Below are 21,947 nucleotides of genomic sequence, written 5' to 3'. Positions count from 1 at the left end.
GTTTTCAGAATATTTGTCAAAGCAAGCACATGACCATGTATTGTTGCTAGAAGTGCGCTATCGACCGTTCTAGTAATCCACCCGAGAGACAATACAGGCTTACGGCTACATGAAAAGACACTGACTGGTGAACACGATATTCTGTGGAGGCTAGGGAGAACATCGATATTACTCTACTGGGAAAGTGCTGTTCCTGCTTTGATCTTTGTCTTTGTCCTGCTCGGCCTAGTCGAGTATGAAAATGCTTTACTTATTTTATCGCGTATGCTACCAGTGGGACATAGTAAAAGGTATTAACTTACATACCTTTTCTATGTAGTTTAAGGCAGGCCTCCCGTTTGGTGTTCAGTGACAAAGCCACCAGGAAACACTCCTCCTTATATTATCCTGGCTGTTGCAAGGACGTTAAAATTCCGTAAAACAGAGCAAACAAAACGACTTTACCTCAAAATGAAATAAAACCCTTAAAGCAGCACAAACAAGACAACATCACTTCGAAATGACCCTGAATATTTCGGGGGGTGATTAACTCAGCGAAAAATGAAACATTCTTGAAAATGATTATCACAGCTTTTGGTTTATTACTGCCATTTGTCTAAGCCAAGATTATAAAAAAAATTGTTTGGGGGGAGAAGCTGGAAATCTCGGAGTAATTCACCATCCAAATTTAATCAGCTTTTTCGCAAATGCTGAATGACCCCTTGTCACGCCACCTCACTCCTCCCCCGTGCCATGTGGGAGTATATGTGACATGTATAATCCCTGCTTGCATGAGATAAATATTCAATATTGGATCAAAATAGGAGAAACTGCCCCATTCGGCTCCTCAAATCTCCTCTCCCATACGGCCTGACAAATGCTACAATACTGCAAACAACATCATCCATCGTTGATAAGACAATATTTGAACAGAGAACTTTCAAAACGTGTGAAAAGTAAACTGCATAGCAATGTTGCAGTTTTGTACATACTGTAAATCACAAATTAAACTTAACGTTTGTTTATACATGTTTATCATGTCATTACAACTCTTTTCTATGGCTTTTATCGAAAATCTCGTTATTTGTTTGTTCAACGTACATAATGATTATCAGGTGTAATCTATTTCATAAACGATAAAATCCAAGTCATCACGAAGGCCCCGCGCCTCACTTGATCGTCCCATGTTTTGTAAATGTTTAACCAGTATTGTACATGAAAAGAATTATGACTGAAGATCAAAATTACTTAACAATGTGTCGATCTGTTTCGATCAATTTCAAATTGAATTTGATCACAAACAAAGAGAGATAACTCTGCCACAAAAAGTTGGTGTCATGATCTCACATGTAATTGATTTGGGAACTTCGCTGTCAAGGAATTTTACTGTTGTCTCCGAGTGTATTTGAAAAAGATTTTATATTTTAAGCCAATGTTACATTTAGATTATTAACAGTGTCAATCAATTATATCTAACACAATTCATCTTTATATATGTACTTGAAAGTTAAACAAAAATTAATTAAATGAAGACATAGAATGATAAAAAATGAAATATCAATTAAAAAAATGTCAAAAAAACCCACTTAAAATAAAATATAAATAAGATACAATAGATTTTAGTGATGGTTTTGCTTACATATTTGCTCACACGGTATTTTCATCCAAGTTCAATGTCTACTAATTAGATCTATTCGGAAAATTAATGTTATCATATTCTGCATACAGGAAACAGCGTTGGATTTAGTGGATAATGTCAGAGGAATTCCGAATGATCGTCCAGGTGTAATAATTACTTTCCTGGTGGCATACCATTGTTTCCAAAGGCATAATCTGCAATATGAACAAAAGCAACTTACAAACAAAAATCATTCATATTGTATCTAACTGTGAACTCTTTGAAACTTTTTTTTTTCTTAAACATCGAACTTCGTGAAGTATTTATTATATTTCATTGCCAAAATATTTCCCCCAATGAAAAAAATTCATAAAAAACGAAAAGGCTGTCATAGACATCGAAACAACACTCGTAGAGAAATGGTGAATGTGGATATTTGAGAAAAAATTATATTGTTCAGTTGCCAGGTACCACAAGAAAGATCGATTCGTTACCATTAAAAAAAATCGTGTTTTATTATGTGTGATAAAGTATAACATACAACTGAAGGCGGCACAAAAAGAAAGACTCCGAGTTAGTTTGTCACAAACGTCATGGACTTTCGTGGAATTAACGAATACTTTCTTGTTAGGTTTAATAAAGGTAAAGATATTTTTCCTGTAACTTTAAGTTCACAGTATGAAGTAACGAATACTTTCTTGTTTGGTTTAAGTAAAGGTAAAGATATTTTTCCTGTAACTTAAAGTTCGAAAATGGAATATCTCGTACGGCCTATAGTTACAAAATGTGAGTGTGTTCCTAGCTTACGTGTCAAATTACATGTAGAATCTGAATGGCACACACATACAGTTGTGTATCTTAATTTTTACAACAGATTTTAATTTTCTTGCCGTTGACCATTTCTTATTGAACAGTATTTTAATAAATGGACGCGTAGTTTAATGAACGATATCAGCTGAGTAGTTCTTATGATATTTATTTTACGGATCTGGCAGGCTACCACTATCGATATAATTTTAAATGCAGACACATATTTTAAACATGGTTAATATTTTTTTTATATAAAACAAAAAGTACTAATTACTGTTCTGAATTTTCATTAGAACTATCACATTTAGAAATAGTTAAGACATGAGGAAAACACGTGGCGTATATAAATGTTTAACAGATAGAGACGCAGAATTGAAGATAAATAGCTTGGTTTAAATACAACTGCAACTTGGGTAAAAACAGATTACACTAACTAGGTTAATTTTAAAGAAGTTATTCAGTTACTTCACTCTGTTAGCAATATAGCAATATTTCACTTACAGGGAGTTAGTAAATAGGACTAATTATTTGTGTAATAATATTTATTGCTGTCTTGCTTATCAAAATAGGGGTGCAGTGTTGTTCCTTTACGTGAAAAAAAATGAATGGGTGGGATCGAATTTGAACACACGTCTCCGGAAAGCATATCTTTTAGGAGAACATTTACTTTATCAACTTAGAACACATTCTCGTCATATCCCAAACTTTTTAGACTAAAGAAATCCCTGATTGATATACTGTGTCCGTAAGGCTGGAACATATTTCACGAAACTGATGTCATAACAAAACAAGTATTTGTCAAATTTCCCAATTGACATTATCTTTGTCGAGATTTGTTAAATCATCATCCCACAGACTAATGTCATCTAGGCTTGGAAACTAACCAGGTATGCAAAACCATTGCCTAATTTGTTGCCATATCAATCCGAGACTGGATAAAATAGGACCTGAATACTTTGCGATGTCCCTTCTCTTCAACATCAACAGCTTCCCCTATCTTATTGTGAAACTAGCAAGGACATAGGCTTTTCACAGTGCTACATAATGTATATTACAAACCGAATGCAATTCGCGATTGTAAAACCCTTGAATCATCAGGATTCTAGAGCTTTTCTCCAAAAAATCTTTTTTTTCTGTGAAAAGTATAGCTGGTATAGAGTGATGCCGGTGGATAAAGATTATAGTTTTATTGTCGTCATCGTCATTCGAGGAATATTTTATCATTTGTGTCATAACATGTGATGAGAAATGTTTTCGATGTTCGTTTGATGGTTTCGTTGTTTTATACCAGGTTCTCATTAAGTCCATGAAATCATTTGAATCGATCTAAATTTACATGACGGGAGTCATCGGAAAAGCAGAAGACGCCTTCCCATCCAGAACGCATGGTCATGGTCTTGTCTTTTGTCAAGGGTCTCTTTTTTTTTATTTTGCTGTTGTTTTGATGAATTTGTAGTTTATGATTTCATTTACGTTTTGTAAACATCAGTGTTTATAATGAAGAATGTTACTGCGATACAAAAATAGACTTTCCTTATCATCAGTTAAGAAAAAGTTAGGTGATAGCATACTTACTGAACCAGTTCCCTATGGGAATGACTGTTGACGGGTTGTTCTCACGTTTATGAATGACATGCTGAAACACCTCGCTGTTTACGGGGAACCCTGAAACAACACAAGCATCTCTAGGGTAATGCGTGAAACTGTTTGTTGGAGTTCATCTAACATCTTATATTTTTTCATCTCTAGTAGACTTCTTATCCCAACGAAAACACTACGATCAAAAGATTGTGACAGATGTCCTCAAAAAAAATATAAGACCTTGTTTAATCAATTTGAAAACTTCACCAAAGTTTATGACATGCATAATAAGCATTCGACATTATCTTCAATAGCAGCACTTTTAAAATTACGAGTGAGAACTGAAATTCCAATCCTATTTCATAAAAGTGGACACAAAAATTAGCTTTAATGGACTAGTTCAAATCGTAATGTTAAATTAAAAAAAAGCCACAATAATTTCTTCCAACAAATTGCATAAATCAATATTGAAATTTTGTTGCTAGTTGACAAGTCGATATTTTGTTCTTTTTTAGAACAGAAGACAAGTGGTTGAAAGTGGTTTTAGATGATATATGACACAAATAACGGAAAATCAGAGAGAGAAAAAACGAGTTATATTTTGAAGATAATTACATATTTTGACATATTTATCATAAAACTTACCTTCTACTGAAGTCCTGGTAATTAACGCAAGGAGCAGGACAATTACCGCGATATATATAAACGTTGATCGCATCCTTGCCACTCAAACCCATCGAGCGGAATGTTTCCGGATTCCAGCTTTCCCGTAAAGTGTCAGATATTTGCTAACTTTGATATCTGACAATATAGTGTCAACATGTCGCGTGTCAAAAATTTAATCAATTTAGAAAGCGATTGTTAAAATAAAGAAAAGAATTTAAAAAAACACAGTGATGCTCTTCTAAATGTTTGCAATATCAAATATTTGAAGTAAATATGATGTTATTTTTCAATACTGTAATGGAAAAACACGCACACGCACCTGTTACGTGTTATATACATGTACGAAGGCTTAGAACTGATGTCATTCGGTACGTGGAGCTGTTCAGAATATACATTATATACTGTATGTACTTAACGACCTTTAGAAATTATCAGATATTATGAGCGGGGGTAACAGACTATCAGAATATTGACATTTCTTTCGATCGTTTTGAATTTTCCTCCGACGCCTCACACGTTTCAAATTTAAAGCCCCTTTTTATCACTGACAAGTTCTAGAAGGACGAAACAGCTGTATGGTGCAGTTTAATTCATTATCGTCTTATTCCAAATCTATATCAAAACCTGCTATTCACTCGTCTCTCTTTTGTGTCATCTAATAAGTGTTTCCTATTTATGTATTCGAGTTTAAAATGAAATAATCTAGACACCAGAGTCATTCTGTAGCAAAGTTCATTATCTGTCGCATTATATCGAAGCTTTATAGTAGATAAACACAGCAATGTTCATTGTCTGTCGCAATATATCGAAGTTTTTACTGTAGATAAACACAGAAATATTCATTGTCTGTCGCATTATATCGAGGTTTTTATTGTAGATAAACACAGCAATGTTCATTGTCTGTCGCAATATATCGAGGTTTTTTATTGTAGTTAAACACAGCAATGTTCAATGTCTGTCGCATTATATCGAGGTTTTTATTGTAGATAAACACAGCAATGTTCATTATCTATCGCATTATGTCGAGGTTTTTATTGTAGATAAACACAGCAATGTTTATTATCTATCGCATTATGTCGAGGTTTTTATTGTAGATAAACACAGCAATATTCATTATCTGTCGCATTATGTCGAGGTTTTTATTGTAGATAAGCACAGCAATGTTCATTATCTGTCGCAATATATCGAGGTTTTTATTGTAGATAAACACAGCAATGTTCATTATCTGTCGCAATATATCGAGGTTTTTATTGTAGATAAACACAGCAATGTTTATTATCTGTCGCAATATATCGAGGTTTTTACTGTAGATAAACACAGAAATATTCATTATCTGTCGCAATATATCGAGGATTTTATTGTAGATAAACACAGCAAAGTTCATTATCTGTCGCAATATATCGAGGTTTTTACTGTAGATAAACACAGAAATATTCATTATCTGTCGCATTATATCGAGGTTTTTATTGTAGATAAACACAGCAATGTTCATTATCTGTCGCAATATAACGAGGTTTTTATTGTAGATAAACACAGAAATATTCATTATCTGTCGCAATATATCGAGGTTTTTACTGTAGATAAACACAGCAATATTCATTATCTGTCGCAATAAAAAAAATATATATCGAGGTTTTTATTGTAGTTAAACACAGAAATATTCATTGTCTGTCGCATTATATCGAGGTTTTTATTGTAGATAAATATAGCAAATAAACCATATTATGTCGAGTTTTCCCTGGAGATAGAAAGGATGCCATATATCGGGTTTTTTTTATCGTAATTAACATACGGGTATAGTATAGTGGATTAATTGTTTATACATAATGTAGGGATTGACGGTTACGGGTGGTATGATTTACAGGTTTAAACAAAATATCTGGGTATCACGTGACCTTACGTAACGTAAACAAGGTAAATTGTGTTAAGCGTTGATTCAGCATGATACTGAAGCATTCCACAAGGTATCCGGAATCTCATTTCGTGCATATAGAACGTCAGGATAATTCGGACTAGCATACTTCATGCAAACACAATTAAGCACAATTCTATATACAATCAATCCTTCTTGCAATGCTGTTCGATTAATAACTATAAAATCTCGATATATTGCACTTTTTCTATTTGCCATGAAACCTCGATATAATGGCCTTCGTTTGAAATAAGTTTATGAAGTCTTGATTTAGTGCGATATATAATTACTACGGGATAGTTCTAATGTCAAGCAGTTCACTTCGTTTAATCCGGAAAATTAATAGTCGTAAGTAGCTCTTAGGAACACAATGAGTGTCACCAGTTCTAAGCCGTAGTATGCAACAGATGCTTGTGCGTGTTTTTTCTATTTCAATAAGAAAATAATTCCGTCATATTAACAGCAAAACATCAGTGTTTTTCGATGTTAACAACAGATTTCTGAAATCATAAGGAGACTTGCACGCGACATATCGACACTGTATTGTTAAATTGAATTATAGAACATCTGAGATTTTCCGGGAAACTTAAATCACACATTCTTCTCTATAGACTTGAGTATTAGAGATGAGGTCAACATGTATATACCTCACGGGAATCGTCCTGCTTCTTGTCTTAATCACAGGGACCACAGTACAAGGTAAGTTTTGTAATCAATATATCTCAAAATTAAGTAGTTATGTTCAATATATGTACCATCCTCTTCTCGTTTAATTGTCCATTTTTTGTCCTCTGATATAACCACTTTCATCCACTTGTCTTCTACTCGACAATATAAACACAAAAATAACGATTTGTCAACGGAATTCGAATATAACTAAATTCTGATATGTCTACACGAAGTTATGGGATTTTAAGAGATATTTTTTTATTTTGTCAGCACGAATTGTTTCCATCTAAATTCTTTCAAGAAATAAACATTGGTGTCAACGTCCAAGAAAAAAAAACATGGATGTCAGTTCACGCGGTAAATATAAAACTGCTATTGAGGTTATTGTCGAATGTTTTATCATCAACATTGCTGCAGCTTTCAAATATTTTGCCGAGGTCAGAGATGACAAGGTCAGAGGTGTTTTGAACGTGAAAGTACTTAACATAATTTATTGTTGAAAGTTGTTGAGCGTTATCATGCCGGCGTTACTTGAGACAAAATCTTTGTCTGAATTTGGGTTATTTTGGAAAGGTATTGACAAGGTTTTATGCTTAAATCTATATCATGTTTGAAAACTCAGCTATGTCTGATCGATCTATCACAGTTCACTCTCTTTCCAAATTCTTAAAGATGTTTGTATTGTTTTAGGGTTCCCTGGAAACAGCGACGTCATTCAGCAGTATGTCACTCTTAAACCTACGAACATCCCCGCAATACCAATACCGTTTCCCCCTGGTACGTGTCTTAGTTAGTATACTGGTGTCATTCCAGTACATAACTGGTGATAAGGTTATTTTTATTTTTTCAGTAACCTTGGTAATACGTGTTGATTAAACTGTCTCTTAAGAAAAAAAGAAAACACAATCATGGAAACACGATTATAAACCGTAGAATCGATGAAAACCTGGACAAAATTTCAAAAAGGAAATATTTACACCGAGACTCTTGACCAAGTGCAAGGATAAGACCATGTGCTCCAGATGAATAAGCGGCTTCTCCTTCATCAACGACACTTTCAACGTTCGCTTTCATTCACTAATGAGAGAGTCGGTATAAACCATCAGGGATCCAAACAATTGTCGAAAATGTTTTTTGGTCATCACGAAACGAAGGTACACGACAAATTTGCCACAAAACAGCAGCTTTTACTGCTCATGGCGGTTCAACATCTTGACAACATCGAGTGTCATGGTCTGAATGGACTTATCCCAGACTGAGAAGTATGCTGTATTTCTGGAGAGGAATTGGTGTTCCGCAGTTGGAAGTACATCAGAACATTACGAGAGAGACATTAATGAAAAACTCTTTTAAACACTGAGGTGCTGATGTTTTTTAATACTGTATGTTTGCTAGACCATGGTCTGTATAGCTAAGTATGCCTTCCAAAGGAAGCCAAATAAAATATTTCCTTGTTAGTCTTGTTAATCACATCCAAACTTCCAAACCAATTTTCCACACCTACAGGGCTCAAATTTATTAACATAATATTAATAATAATTCAAACTTAAATTTCATAAACCTAGGGAAAAATATGAACAAAGGGGAAAGATTTACACGGAGACTCCTATAAAAAGTACAAGGAGAATAAGACCAGGTGTTCCGGAAGAGCAAGATATTTCACATGGAATAGTATAAAACGGCTAAATAATGTTTTTGTTTCGGTAAGTTAATATATCAATTAACCAGTGGGCTAATCATAAAATATATCATAAAATTGTAAAAATTCGGTTAGTCGAAAAACGATTTGTCTTAAAAAATCTAATGCTGAATCTTTATAGATTAGCTTCAAATAAATACTTACACGGGAGATGCAATCTCAGTGCAGTTTTAAAACTAACAATGTGTGATTAAATCCTTACGTTATATTTATTCCGCCGAACAGCAACTCGATTTAAAACTCCCGTTAAACAATTTTAATAACGTTGCCATTTTAATATCACTTTTAATTCCTGTCCCAGTTCATTCAAGAAATTAATGCACCATTCAACACATTGGATCAATCAACGTCGAGTTTTCAAGTTGAAAAGCCATTTCCGTTTTCACGAACCAAAACCCTGCATGGCTTTATTGGTTAATTGCTTTTATGTGGGAATTCAATGTGGTTAAAAAACATTTAGAAAATATCAACATAATAATAATCCGAAATCCAATCCCATGAAACTAGGGCAAAATGGAGACTTCTGTAAAAGTGCAAGGAGGACTTCAAACTGAACGTGCTGATGGGGCATATCTACAGCAACAGAACATCATTGTGCTTCCGAAGCTGTGTCGCCAGATTTTGTCTCCCTTCGAACATGTTTGGGATGAAATTCAAAGACGTTTGCGTCAGAAGTCGGTACCTGCTGTGACATTGGACGCATTACGTCTTTAGTTGTCAGCCATATGACAGAACATTTCCTAAGTATCTCTACCAAGTTTGGTCAGTTCAATGTGGCGTACATGCTGTACAAAATGCAGACATGTGGCGTGCATCAATGGGAATGGCAGACAAGCACGATATTGATCTAATGAAACTGAATTTGCTCCCCTCACCCTCCCTCCCTTCTTTCTGTGGCTATAAAGTTCAATCCTGTTTAACCGATTGTCTGATTCACTGTGTCATTGTGAAGATAATGCAATGTAAATAAAGATTTAGTACACATTGTTACATATCCCTTTGCTGATGAATGTATGAAACAAACGAAATATCCATTTCCATTCCTGTGAACAATAAATGGTAGTTTAGTTTAAAGAGTGATCTGTTGTTTTTTATTTTGCAGCTGATGGCTTTGGAAACAAAGCTATGACACCAGGACGGTAATTCGGAACTCCTCTGACTATCTACTCGTTAAACTCGGATTCCTGGACGCTGAATATTATTACATTTGTTATTCCGAATAGAACTGTTTAGGAGACATTTAAATCTAATTAGGTTATCGCGTGAAGAAACATGTGGAGATGAAAAAAAATCATTACAAGGAACAACATTAATCCATGATGAAATCTTTGATTGTTATGGCGAGTATTAAGGATTGGTCGAATGATATTGTGTGAGAAACCAAAATGTTGAATAAAGTTAAAAGGAAGATAAACAATTTTGTTTTCATTGGAATTTTCTTTAAGGCATCGGTATTTAATAAAATTACATTAGTTAAAATGGAAATGAAACGTGTATTAATTAGACAAAACCACTTTATGATAAACATTCATTAAAAAATACATAAGTGTTTTTTGTAACCAACAGAAATTATTTTCGAAAATTCAGAAAAAAAAAATGTGTCCCTTGAAGTGTGGAACTATATAATTCGGCGCGGAGGAATTATTTTGAAGTGTGTCATCAGGCACGATTCAGCATGAGTCAACTTCAGGTAAAGAATATTGAATAGACCTAAAAAACAATAGGCTGAATTTTCAATGTTGCAGGATAAATAGAATACATAGACAATGTCTTAAAATCTAAGATGCGGTTTGGCTCAAGACAGAAAGACAAAAGTGGCGAGCCTTTGCGTCTTACTTCACGCATTCCAAAATACAAGTTATATTTAAAGGAAGTGGCCATCTATTTATCATACAACTGCTGCTGTCATTGTCGCAAATGTCGGAATGCATCTACCACATATATTTTTTTCTGTATTCAACTGTGTACTTTTGGCAGTTCGGCAGAATTACTCTCTTTACTTAAATATTACAGTAAAAACATATTTAATAAAACTGCTTAAAATGCCCATTTTGACATAATCAAGAAGTTGGTTTACAAACATTATAAAGTTGCGGCTATACTCGTGTGGGACTAATTTTTCCTTGAAGTGCGATTATTTTTGGCTACATCAATGTCAGTTAGATAAAGTTTGAACAACAAGCTGTTTAAGTTTCAAAAGTCTGAACTTTCAATAAATATTTCAGAATAAACAGAAATATAGTGATTTTTGAAATATTAGCAAAAATAACACCAATAAGACCATGTTTATTTTACAAAATAATCCCACAGGAGTAAAGCGTAAAGGATATTATCACAATAAACACGAACGGGTGGTGTTTACAACCTTATAGACATGTTGAATGTAAACATTAGATATAAGGTATTTCACGAAGTACACTGACGTAATATTTAAAACCGCTCACACATTACGGCATTCCACCTGCCAGTGTTACCTGGACTGATCGAGTTAATCGAGTTGGTATGATCTCGACTGATGCGGTTTACAGCATCGACCTAAGAAGTATTGTTTTTCTGTTTAATTCCATATCGTTTATAGTCTTATTATATGTGTATGTGGGGTGAGTGTTCGTGTTACGTGTGTGTGTTTGTTTAAGCTTCATAGTGATTAAGTTGTAAAGAGGCAGATTTGTTAGTGTTATCACACTGAAGTATACTGTGAAATCACTTAGAAGGACACCCTTGTGGCGTGCAAGTCTGTTACAACAACCCAGTTTGTTATCACCATACCAAATTGGATTGACTCTACCCGGTCACAATACATATACACGTTGAAATCAGGCAAACCAGTCACCCCACATAGGTTAGGGTTAAACGTGTAATTACTTATTGTAATGACTTTGGAATGTCTTGGTCGGGGGACAGACCCCAAAACCTTCTTCACAGGCTAGAGGCGAGCGCTATACAAACGATAGGAGTGTCAAGAGAAACATTAGGAAAAGGTTGTAAGGAAGAAAATGTCTTATGTCTTATGTACCTGCAGGGCAGGATCCGAGGATAGAAATGAAAAAAAATCAGCTGGTTTTATCCTGGCAGTTTAAAACGTCTTCTTACATTTTAAAAATAATGATCCTGTAATGGTTTGGTAAACGAGATTGATACTAAAGAGTTGTTTCCCTTTGTGAGATTAAGAGTTGCTTCCCTTCGAACAGATACCACATTTAATTCCCGTCTAAGTTTTTATATGATAGTCTAAGATAATACTGTGATCGTAGTCCGGAAATCTCAAAATCCGGAAAAAATGTAAGGACACGGATTTCGCAACGTTCTAGATTCATACTCGTCCGTCCTGAAATCGGATTCTGGATCCGGAACTTTTTCATCACAATATTCCCAATATATGTGTCAGTTGGCATTCGAACCTTTCTGTGGTCGGCATACAGCTTACACAGGTGTATAGTGTTGGTAGCCATAGAAACCGCTATACAACGATTTATTACATGTATTTTGTATGTTTTCACATAAGCTGGATTAACTGTGTTAGACAACTTCACTAGGCAGTTGAAACAAAACTTGAATTAATCTACGTATAACCAGCCATTATATAAACAGTAAGTAATTTTCCAATCGGTAGGGAAATAAATTATCATATTTGAAGGGTTTTGTATATGTGTGGTGCATGTTGTAAAACATGTCTGTGGCCACTGCAAAATCAACTGCTCGGAATTGATATCACAAGGCACAATGGCCGTGCACCATCACATATCGATATCAATGCCAAAAGTTGCAATCCCTTTTGACAGCTCTGTGACACGTCGTAAATTTAATTGGCGCCCACTACATATGTATTGTATACATGTCTATCAGCACAGCAGTAGTGGAACTAATTAGAAATAGTTACGAGGCAAGGCTTTAAATCCCACTCGAAACATGTTTCATTATTTTAATAGTAAACAAACCATTTCAAAATTTTGGTTATTTGTTTATTTCAGGAATTGTTTCTAAAACTTTCAGCTGGTTATATTTTGATTTTTTTTTATTCCTAAACGAGATACAGATAAGTAAGGAAGAAATCGATTTAAATTTCAATACAAATAGGCTGTGTTTTGCTGTATGATTACTTAGCCCTGCGTCCGAGGTCCGTCGTCCGTCCACCTGTCCTTAAACAATTCGTATTATCTCTATTTCTTGAGGAGAATAGATATAAGTACTGAGTGGGCCGTTCTCTTGGTTCCTAATAGAGCATTATTCCTGTTCTGACTGATTCGAAAAGACAATTTATGAACTGATGAAAGTTTTAGTCCGTTAGCGCTAAACAGGAAAAAGTACTTAAAAAAAAGTTGTGCATAGTCCATTTTGAGACTACCGACTAGGCGGCTAGCTTGGGTTTTGACAGTCATATTTTCTGTCCGGATTGATTTTTCAAAATTTTATTTACTTTTTTTTTCAATTTTGGAAATGACTAAAACGAGACCATTTTCAATACTGTCAACGAAAAGTTGTTATCATATTTCCTGAGAAACAGTAAATTGATCTGACTCTAATTTCATGAACTGGGTTCCCTTGGTCACTAGCCGTGCCCATTCAATTTGGAGTCTGATAGAAAATCGAAATGGCCGACAGATGGCCATCGTGATTTTGACAATAAATGGTTTTGTTAATGCTTTTTCGTGAGAGGTACAGAACGAATCTCTCTAAAATTCCGTATGTCAGTTACTATTTCTCCATACTTGTGCTAGTTCAATTTTCAGTCTGACCGGAAGAAGTACTGGATGGATCTTTCTCAAATTTTATACATTTTTCGGAGTAGTTTTCCCTTTGTCCCTTGTTTAGCCCATTTGGTTTTTTGGCAATCATAAAAAAAACGTACTGACAAGCGATCAACTTTTATTTTACAGTTGAATATCATAATTACTATTTCTAGATTTCCAGAGAATTAGAGAGAGAGATGTATGATCACACTTTTTTAGAATGCAGAAGATCAAACAATGGTGTATTTTAGCGAAAAGACTTAATATGTTCATGTTGTATAATTTGTTCCAGTCAGCATATATGTTGTATATCCTCGTGAGTAATGGATGTCGTGTTGACTTTAATCAGAAAACCTCTCAGGTATTCCTGGCAAACTCTACACCAAATGGTTACACTCGTCTTCGGAAACTCCCGAGAACATCAGTTGTCGAAAAAGTAACCACCAACCTCACGACGTACACGTATGTGATTACGCATGCTCAATTACTGTTACTAGAATTAGTAAAATTACACACTGCATTTACTCAATAAATACATGAATATTCAAAATCATTCTTTGTAGCGATATTTTCCAAGACGTTCAGCCCAAAATACCACCGCGAAGTTAGATTCCTAACCTTGAAATAAGGAATTTAAAAAAAGGCCGGATGCATTCGTCTGAATAACATCAAATCCTATTTCCGTTTTACTTAATTCATTCATGGTCATTTATATGTGGTATCGCATGTACCATAAAACTGCTGTGTAATTTCTTAAACAATGTTTAGAATCTGCAGCTCCGAGCGATAATTTTCTTTAAAAACAAACCAGTTTAAGGTCAGTTGCATGCCAAACCGTAATTCAATTAGGAATCTTCATTCATCTTCATCTTCAGTAATTTTACCCTGCAACTGACACTGCCATTGTAGGAATACAACCGCTACAAATATTTGGCTTTATTCGGCAGTGACGGAAAACAGGTGTATTTTAGCATGTGCTGTAATTCGGAATTACTCTCTGAGTTTACTTAAGTATTACGTTTAGATATATTAATACTTGTTTAAATAAACAATTTTACAAGCTGAGTATGTTGATTTATGAAAATTCATAAATTCTCTGTTATATCCGATGGAGTTTAGAACTTTATTTTCTCGCGGAGCAATCATTTTGGCGTTCGCCATCAGGCAAAACACAGATTTAGCTACAACACTTTAAGTTTTAAAAGTCTGGTTTTCAGTCAATGTTGCAGGATAAATAGAATACATGGTCAGTGTCTTAAGATATAAGCTGTAGTTTGGCTCGGGACAGAAAGACAAAAGCGGCGAGCCACTTTGTCTTTCTTCACCCCCGCCAAAATACAGCTTTTATCTTAAGACACTGGCCATGTATTCTCTATGTATTCCTGACCGAATTCTGTGAGCGACATTAGAAAGCCCTGTCCGGCACAGATTAGACAAATGAAACATGCCACTTTCTTATATAAACATGTACAAATGTACTTGATGAATCTAAATGAGAAAACAGACCCACTTTGCATTTGAACGATAAAGATAAGATACTTAATGATAATTCCCTTTCTTTTTCACTGTAACACTTATATTCAATGACACACAATTCAGCAACGGAGTACACCTTTCTCATAACACATTACATATGTTTTTGTTTCTGTTTGTTTATTTTTATTAAACTTTTTACTTAAAAAAATGAAGTTAAAAATAAAAAAAATGTACTCGTAGATAATTTTGTAAATGCAGTTAAACAATAATTTCGGACAGATTTCATAAAAAAAACTCTCTGAAAGACAAGGATATTCGGATATATATATATAAGTTTGATTAGGTGAATCCTGTCTGTAGATAGTATTGTTTTTTTATATATAAGATTGATATTTTAATACATTTTTAACTAAATACGGTTTGGTATACAAAAAGTTTATCATCAGATAAAAGTACGGTACAATGTATACTGGTAATCATTCGATGTCTTAATTTTATAAACATGACCTATGAGTCCAATTAACTATTGGTATCTGTTTAGAATGGAGCTACATGTGATTTGACTAAAAGTAATTACCAATATATGTACCAGGCTATGATTCAAATCTAATACACCTGTTCAGATATACTAACGAGGTGTGTTCAGGAACCCGTGACGAGAAGCCATTTTGTACATGAGGGAACCAATTGTTGAAGAACGCATATGACCTCTGACCTGTAAGGATACATTTCATTATTTATTTCAATTACAAAACAACGAACCCTCTTTGGTACCGTGTAAGACGCCATTACGTTATGGACTAAATACAGCCGAAATGCCTCTGGGCCTTGTTACTTTGTAAGTATATACTTGGTTGAAATATTTAAAGATAGATGTACTGTTACATTACATCACAAGGTTAATGTTTAAATTCAGTATTTCCAATTTTCTGTAAACAAATTTACATTTAAATCCCAGGAACATCAAAGGTTTTTTTTTTTTGTGTGTGTATACCTGAATTGTTCATCATTTTTAATTGAGTACTCATGAGACGTTGTGAGGGTAAATTTCTTAACATACACGACCTTTTCTGAATACAATTTGTGTTGAAAACCCATTATTTGTTACGTGTAATTTCCAGTTAAGTTTCTTTTATATTTTTAAACAACTCTTGCGACATTTGTGTTCAATTTATATTTATTTGTAAGCGATATAAAATTTTCGAAACGAACACTTTGGGGGAGTTTATCATGTCAGTACGCCATTCATATATACTACAGATTATACCAATTTCCATCTTATCTACTTTTTTTCTAACCAAGTTTTAGTAATACTACCTAATTTGTGACTCAACAACTGAACCTGTTTTTCTAAATCTATCAGCGACATCTGGTGGTAGGGAAGTGATTTACAGCGGTATCTGATAAAGAAGAGATTTATTTGATAGTCAAGAGGATCTTGTGGTGGAGTTGTATCTTGTGACAGTCGGTAGAATCTGCCGGTTAGGGAGTGTCTTGTGACAGATCGCGACATCTAGTGATAGGGGCAGAGTTGTGTGTCGGAAGAGTGACATCTAATAGTGAGAGAAGAGCTGTGAGAAAAAGAACGGCATTTGGTGGCTGGAAGATGTGTTGTGAGACAGTAGAGCGACATCTGGTGTTGAGAAGTGTTGTGAGACAGAAAAACGGCATTTGGTGGCTGGAAGATGTGTTGTGAGACAGTAGAGCGACATCTGGTGTTGAGAAGTGTTGTGAGACAGAAGAACGGCATTTGGTGGCTGGAAGATGTGTTGTGAGAAAAAGAACGGCATTTGATGGCTGGAGAAGTGTTGTGAGACAGTAGAGCGACATCTGGTGTTGACGAGGAAGTGTTGGGTGACAGAAGAGAGAAATGTAGTGACGATGTAGTGTTGTGTGACAGAAGAGCGACACCTAGTGACGAGGTAGTGTTGTTTGACAACAGAGCGAGATGTAGTAGTTGGTAGCGTTGTGTGACAGAAGAACGACATGTAGTGACGAGGAAGTGTTGTGTGACAGAAGAGAGAAATGTAGTGACGATGTAGTGTTGTGTGACAGAAGAGCGACATGTGTTGTGTGACAGAAGAACGACATGTAGTAGCGGGGTAGTGTTGTATGACAACAGAGAGACATGTTGTAGCGGGGTAGTGTTGTGTGACAACAGAGCAACATGTTGTAGCGGGGTAGTGTTGAGTGACAACAGAGCAACATGTAGTAGCGAGGTAGTGTTGTGTGACAGAAGAGCGACATCTATTGACGAGGAAGTGTTGTGTGACAACAGACCTACATGTAGCGGGTAAGTGTTGTGTGACAGAAGAACGACATGTAGTAGTGGGGTAGTGTTGTATGACAACAGAGAGACATGTTGTAGCGGGGTAGTGTTGTGTGACAACAGAGCAACATGTTGTAGCGGGGTAGTGTTGTGTGACAACAGAGCGACATGTAGTAGCGAGGTAGTGTTGTGTGACAGAAGAGCGACATCTATTGACAAGGAAGTGTTGTGTGACAACAGACCTACATGTAGCGGGTAAGTGTTGTGTGACAGAAGAACGACATCTAGTGACGAGGTAGTGTAGTGTGACAACAAAGCGACATGTAGTAGCGGGGTAGTGTTGTGTGACAGAAGAACGACATGTAGTGATGAGGAAGTGTTGTGTGACAACAGACCTACATGTAGCGGGTAAGTGTTGTGTGACAGAAAAACGACATGCAGTGACGAGGTAGTGTTGTGTGACAACAGACCGACATGTAGCGGGTAAGTGTTGTGTGACAGAAGACCGACATGTAGTAGCGGGGTAGTGTTGTGTGACAGATGAACGACATCTAGTGACGACGTAGCGTTGTGACATCTGCATGTAGTGTTGGGGTAGCAATCGACATTTGATGGAGGGGAAGTTCCCTTTAACAGGCAGAGACAATTGGTATTGCAGAGATGTCGTGTGACAGACAATTTTGTGTAGAAATAGTCTCAGATGGCAGTCAGCAACATCTACTGGTTGTGTCGTAGTAAAAGAGTGAGGGAGTATGAATGTGACATCCTGTGATGGAGTTTTGTCATGAAACTGTCATTGTCATGAATATGTCATATATATGTAGTAGAGGTCATTTTTATTTCAATGCCTCCGTTAGGAGTCGAACCCGGGACCTGTGTCTTACTAGTCTGTCGCTCAAACAATCGATCTAAAGAGAAGTTCTCTTTAACCAAGAGGTATATTGCGGCTAGTATTTACCAGAGTTACATATAGTAAAAGAACTGAGGTGACGAGAAGGTCATGTGACAGTTACCGACATATGTTGATGGAATAATCACGTGATATTGACATAACTCTGTAACTGAGGAAGTGTCAAGTGACAACGATGTCTTCTAGTGAGATTGTGAAGGAGTATAGTGACAGACAGCGACACCTTGTGTCATGGAAATATCGTGTGATATACATTGATATTTTGTGGATGGGTTACACGTAGTGTCATGTGATATAAGCGACATCTGGTGGAGTGGTAGTGTCGTGTAGGTAACAATGACATCTGGTGTGATAGATAATTTCGTGGGGTAGACAGCGACACCTGGTGTTGGTTGACAATCAGTTACACCTGGTGATTGGCTAGTTTGCTGTGGCAGGCATAGACATCCGGTCGATGGGAAGCGCCGTGTGAAGCATGTGTTGGCGGGAAAGTTTGATCAACGACCGGGGTGTTTACAGTAATATAATAACATTTTCAGTAAAAGATCACATAGGAAAATCTTGTGGCAACTTAATAAAAAGAATGTGATTCTCACGCAGCGGTGTACACTGTAATTAATTAAGTCTGATTTGTTGGGACGAGCTGGATTTAAACAATAAGTGACATCACTTCCGTAACACCCCCATCGCCATGTTGGTATATCAAGTGATCTGTATATTAGCCCTTATCCTGATAATATATAACTAGATATTAGGATAACTTTATAAACAATAAATCGATTACGGATAACGTAAATCGGTGACTATCATTTGTCCATCAACATATAGAGTTACGACTAATGACACATCTACAAGTTGCGATATTTATCGCGTGGGCTCGTATCACGCGCGAGTGCGTTGGATTGTATACATTGTTACTTGTGGGTTTGTCATTTGTTACTCGTGTCTCTACCCTCTTAATTAATCATTCTATTGATGCTGATATCAAATAATGATTTTTTTATATATCACATAGTCAGTACATTTTTTTATTTATTTCAAATAGAGGTCACATTCATTTATTCGAAAAGTGACTCTGTCACAGATACAGATATGAAAATTGAAAACAAAATATTTCATAAAGAAAATAACACCTTTTGTACGGAAAACATCTAAATGTGGAAATGTTCTTGATTAAGAAACTTTATCCATTTCGGATAGCACGCGATGGGCATCCCGTATGTTGTTCTGTGAAGTAGCGACCAGGTCGTACAAGGAGGCATCACCTCAAAATAACTGTTTAAAGGAGGAGAAAACCCACCAAATCAACAAACTAACCCTAAACATGACTCATAAACCGAATTCAATTCAAAATATCAAGGAAGAATATCACCGGAAATAAATCTGGACTTCCATAAGCTATATGTGAGATATACGTACATATCACCAAAGAATGAAATCCGTAATATCATAACATGAACTTAATTCACCAATTTGTTATACCGTAAAATTTAATGTTCAATATAAAGTGTTTTATATGTTTAATTTATTTGATGTATATTGTATAAACATATGCCTAGATATATCAATGACACATTGAATGACTTCACATAATTTGTCTCTGAGCCGAAAAATAGTTTCTTTTCGAACATTGCATGTCTTATAGAGAGACGAGCTAGACTTTACCTTGTTATTGATGAATAGAATCTTATACTTTTGTAAATGTCGTATGGAAGTAATCAAAGTCACCCAATTACAAATGTATCTGATAAAGCACTCGGCTAAAGACGAGCCAAATACGATAATTGAACATTTTTTGCATTAACTCAATATGACATCGCAATTCCTGAATCTGTTGTTCATATCATGAAAAATCTCATAAAATAAATAAAAGTCCATTTTGCTTCGTGAATAAATGTCAACTTGACGTGTCAGAAGTCAGAATCAAACAGCGAGTACCTTAAAATTCAATTTGTCTCTATTTTGTTATTACAGTCTGGATGGCATCCTCGGGCCTCTTATCTACGCCCCTGGGTCTCAGATCGCTTGGGATGATAATTACATCGACCGTATCAGTCGTTACTACACTATAATGTTTTTACTTTTCTTCAATATATATGTGGTCACCGAAGAATATGTCGGAAAACCCATCTATTGCTGGTGTCCCCCGGAGTTCACCGACAACGAGGTCAAATACACTAACGACCTCTGCTGGGTGTCTAATACCTATTACATCCCTTTCGAAATCCAAGTTCCTGCACACCTTCAGGCGAGGAAGGAGGAGTCGGCAGAAATCACGTACTATCAATGGGTCCCGTTAGTTTTGTTTTTGCAAGCTTTGCTGTTTTATCTTCCAAGACTTGTGTGGAAATTGTATGCGACCCGAGCTGGAATCGAAGTGAAGAAAATGTGCATTTTAGCTAAATTTAGTATCGATGTGTTTCCGGAAGACCGTGAACAACGGCTCCGCCATATCGCTGCATATCTGGATGCTTACGCTGTCAAGACGAAACCATTTCGAGGCGGATTATGTTCACCAGTACGAGAAAAATTCGCCAGGCACCTTCGTTTTGGATGCGGAAGGCATTATGGGAATTTCTTCATAACACTTAACATTCTTGTCCGTTTTCTCTATTTCGCTAATGCCTTTGGACAACTGTTCCTAATGAATGAGTTTCTTGGAAATAAGTTTTATGTATTTGGGATAGAAGTTGTCCAGGCTTTCCTTGCTGGACTTGACTGGACTATGTCTCCGAGATTTCCGAGAATGACGTTATGTGATATAGATCGCAGACAACTACAAAACGTCAATAGATATACACTGCAGTGTGTGATTCCTATCAACATATACAACGAAAAGATTTTTCTGTTCTTGTGGTTTTGGTTTTTGATAATTTCTGTTCTTAGTTTTGTGAATTTGTGTGGAACAATAGCAATAGCAGCATTGCCTCATTACAAAGAGACCTTTATCACGAAATACCTAAAAATGGCGAAACTCTATGACGTAAAACTGAAAAGTTCACAAAGAAAAATTTGTAGAAGATTCCTTAAAAGGTATCTGACACAGGACACAGTATTTGTGATAAAAAGGATTTCTGATAATGCCAACACAGCTGTGACTACCGATGTTGTAATGTATCTATTTTACAGGTTTTTAAACCGAGAGCGAAAAAGAATTGGAAATGACAATATACTTAAATTATTTCCGCCGGAACCGGAAGAAAAATTTGCAGATGGTGGCGGCGGAGCTCAGAAAATGGGCGGTGGGGGTGGTGGTGGCGGTGGTGGGAAACGAAAAAAGAGAAAATGAAGATTTAAAATTCTATCGGGAATTAGGGTGCAATATCGCTTCAACCATAGCTGTATGGTGTCAATTACATTTGTTCTTTGTAAGAAACAATTGTCATATTTTTCTTAATATATTCCTAATAAAATTGGGAATTTCAAATATGAGTCAATACATGAGTTATCACTCCAATCATTGCGATTTTATCAGTAGACAATATGTTAGGTATGACGAGGCTACTGACATTATAATCACAGTAATATTCACTCATCCTTTATTGGGGAAGCAGTGATGGTGTGGAGGTAGTTTTGTCGTGTATGTAACTTTGGAATCCAAAGCTTTCGCCCTCGATTCTTGTGTTTA

At 35.7% G+C, this 21,947-nt stretch overlaps 1 protein-coding gene across 1 annotated transcript; it reads left to right on the top strand.

Annotated features, from left to right (window-relative positions):
- The first annotated feature begins 9,447 nt into the window (after nucleotides 1-9,447).
- Nucleotides 9,448-21,608, top strand: LOC132560992 (innexin unc-9-like). The gene is made up of 3 exons (XM_060225703.1): nucleotides 9,448-9,595; nucleotides 10,037-10,073; nucleotides 20,294-21,608. Exons 1-3 carry the CDS (start codon nucleotides 9,448-9,450, stop codon nucleotides 21,606-21,608), a joined length of 1,500 nt encoding a protein of 499 aa, XP_060081686.1.
- Nucleotides 21,609-21,947: the final 339 nt, after the last annotated feature.

The sequence above is a fragment of the Ylistrum balloti genome, unplaced genomic scaffold, assembly GCF_031769215.1.
Source record: "Ylistrum balloti isolate Yb309-2 unplaced genomic scaffold, AGI_CSIRO_Ybal_v1 Utg371134, whole genome shotgun sequence".
Lineage (NCBI taxonomy): Eukaryota > Metazoa > Mollusca > Bivalvia > Pectinida > Pectinidae > Ylistrum > Ylistrum balloti.
The sequence above is the reverse complement of the archived record's forward strand: the minus strand, read 5'-3'. Positions and strand labels throughout refer to the sequence as shown.

Excerpts from the sequence above, each read along its gene's own strand:
- LOC132560992 (XM_060225703.1), top strand. The coding sequence starts at position 9,448 with ATGGAGACTTCTGTAAAAGTGCAAGGAGGACTTCAAACTGAACGTGCT. Across the intron at positions 9,596-10,036 it reads TTGGGATGAAATTCAAAGAC|CTGATGGCTTTGGAAACAAA; the intron begins GTTTGCGTCAGA and ends TTTATTTTGCAG. Across the intron at positions 10,074-20,293 it reads AAAGCTATGACACCAGGACG|TCTGGATGGCATCCTCGGGC; the intron begins GTAATTCGGAAC and ends TTGTTATTACAG.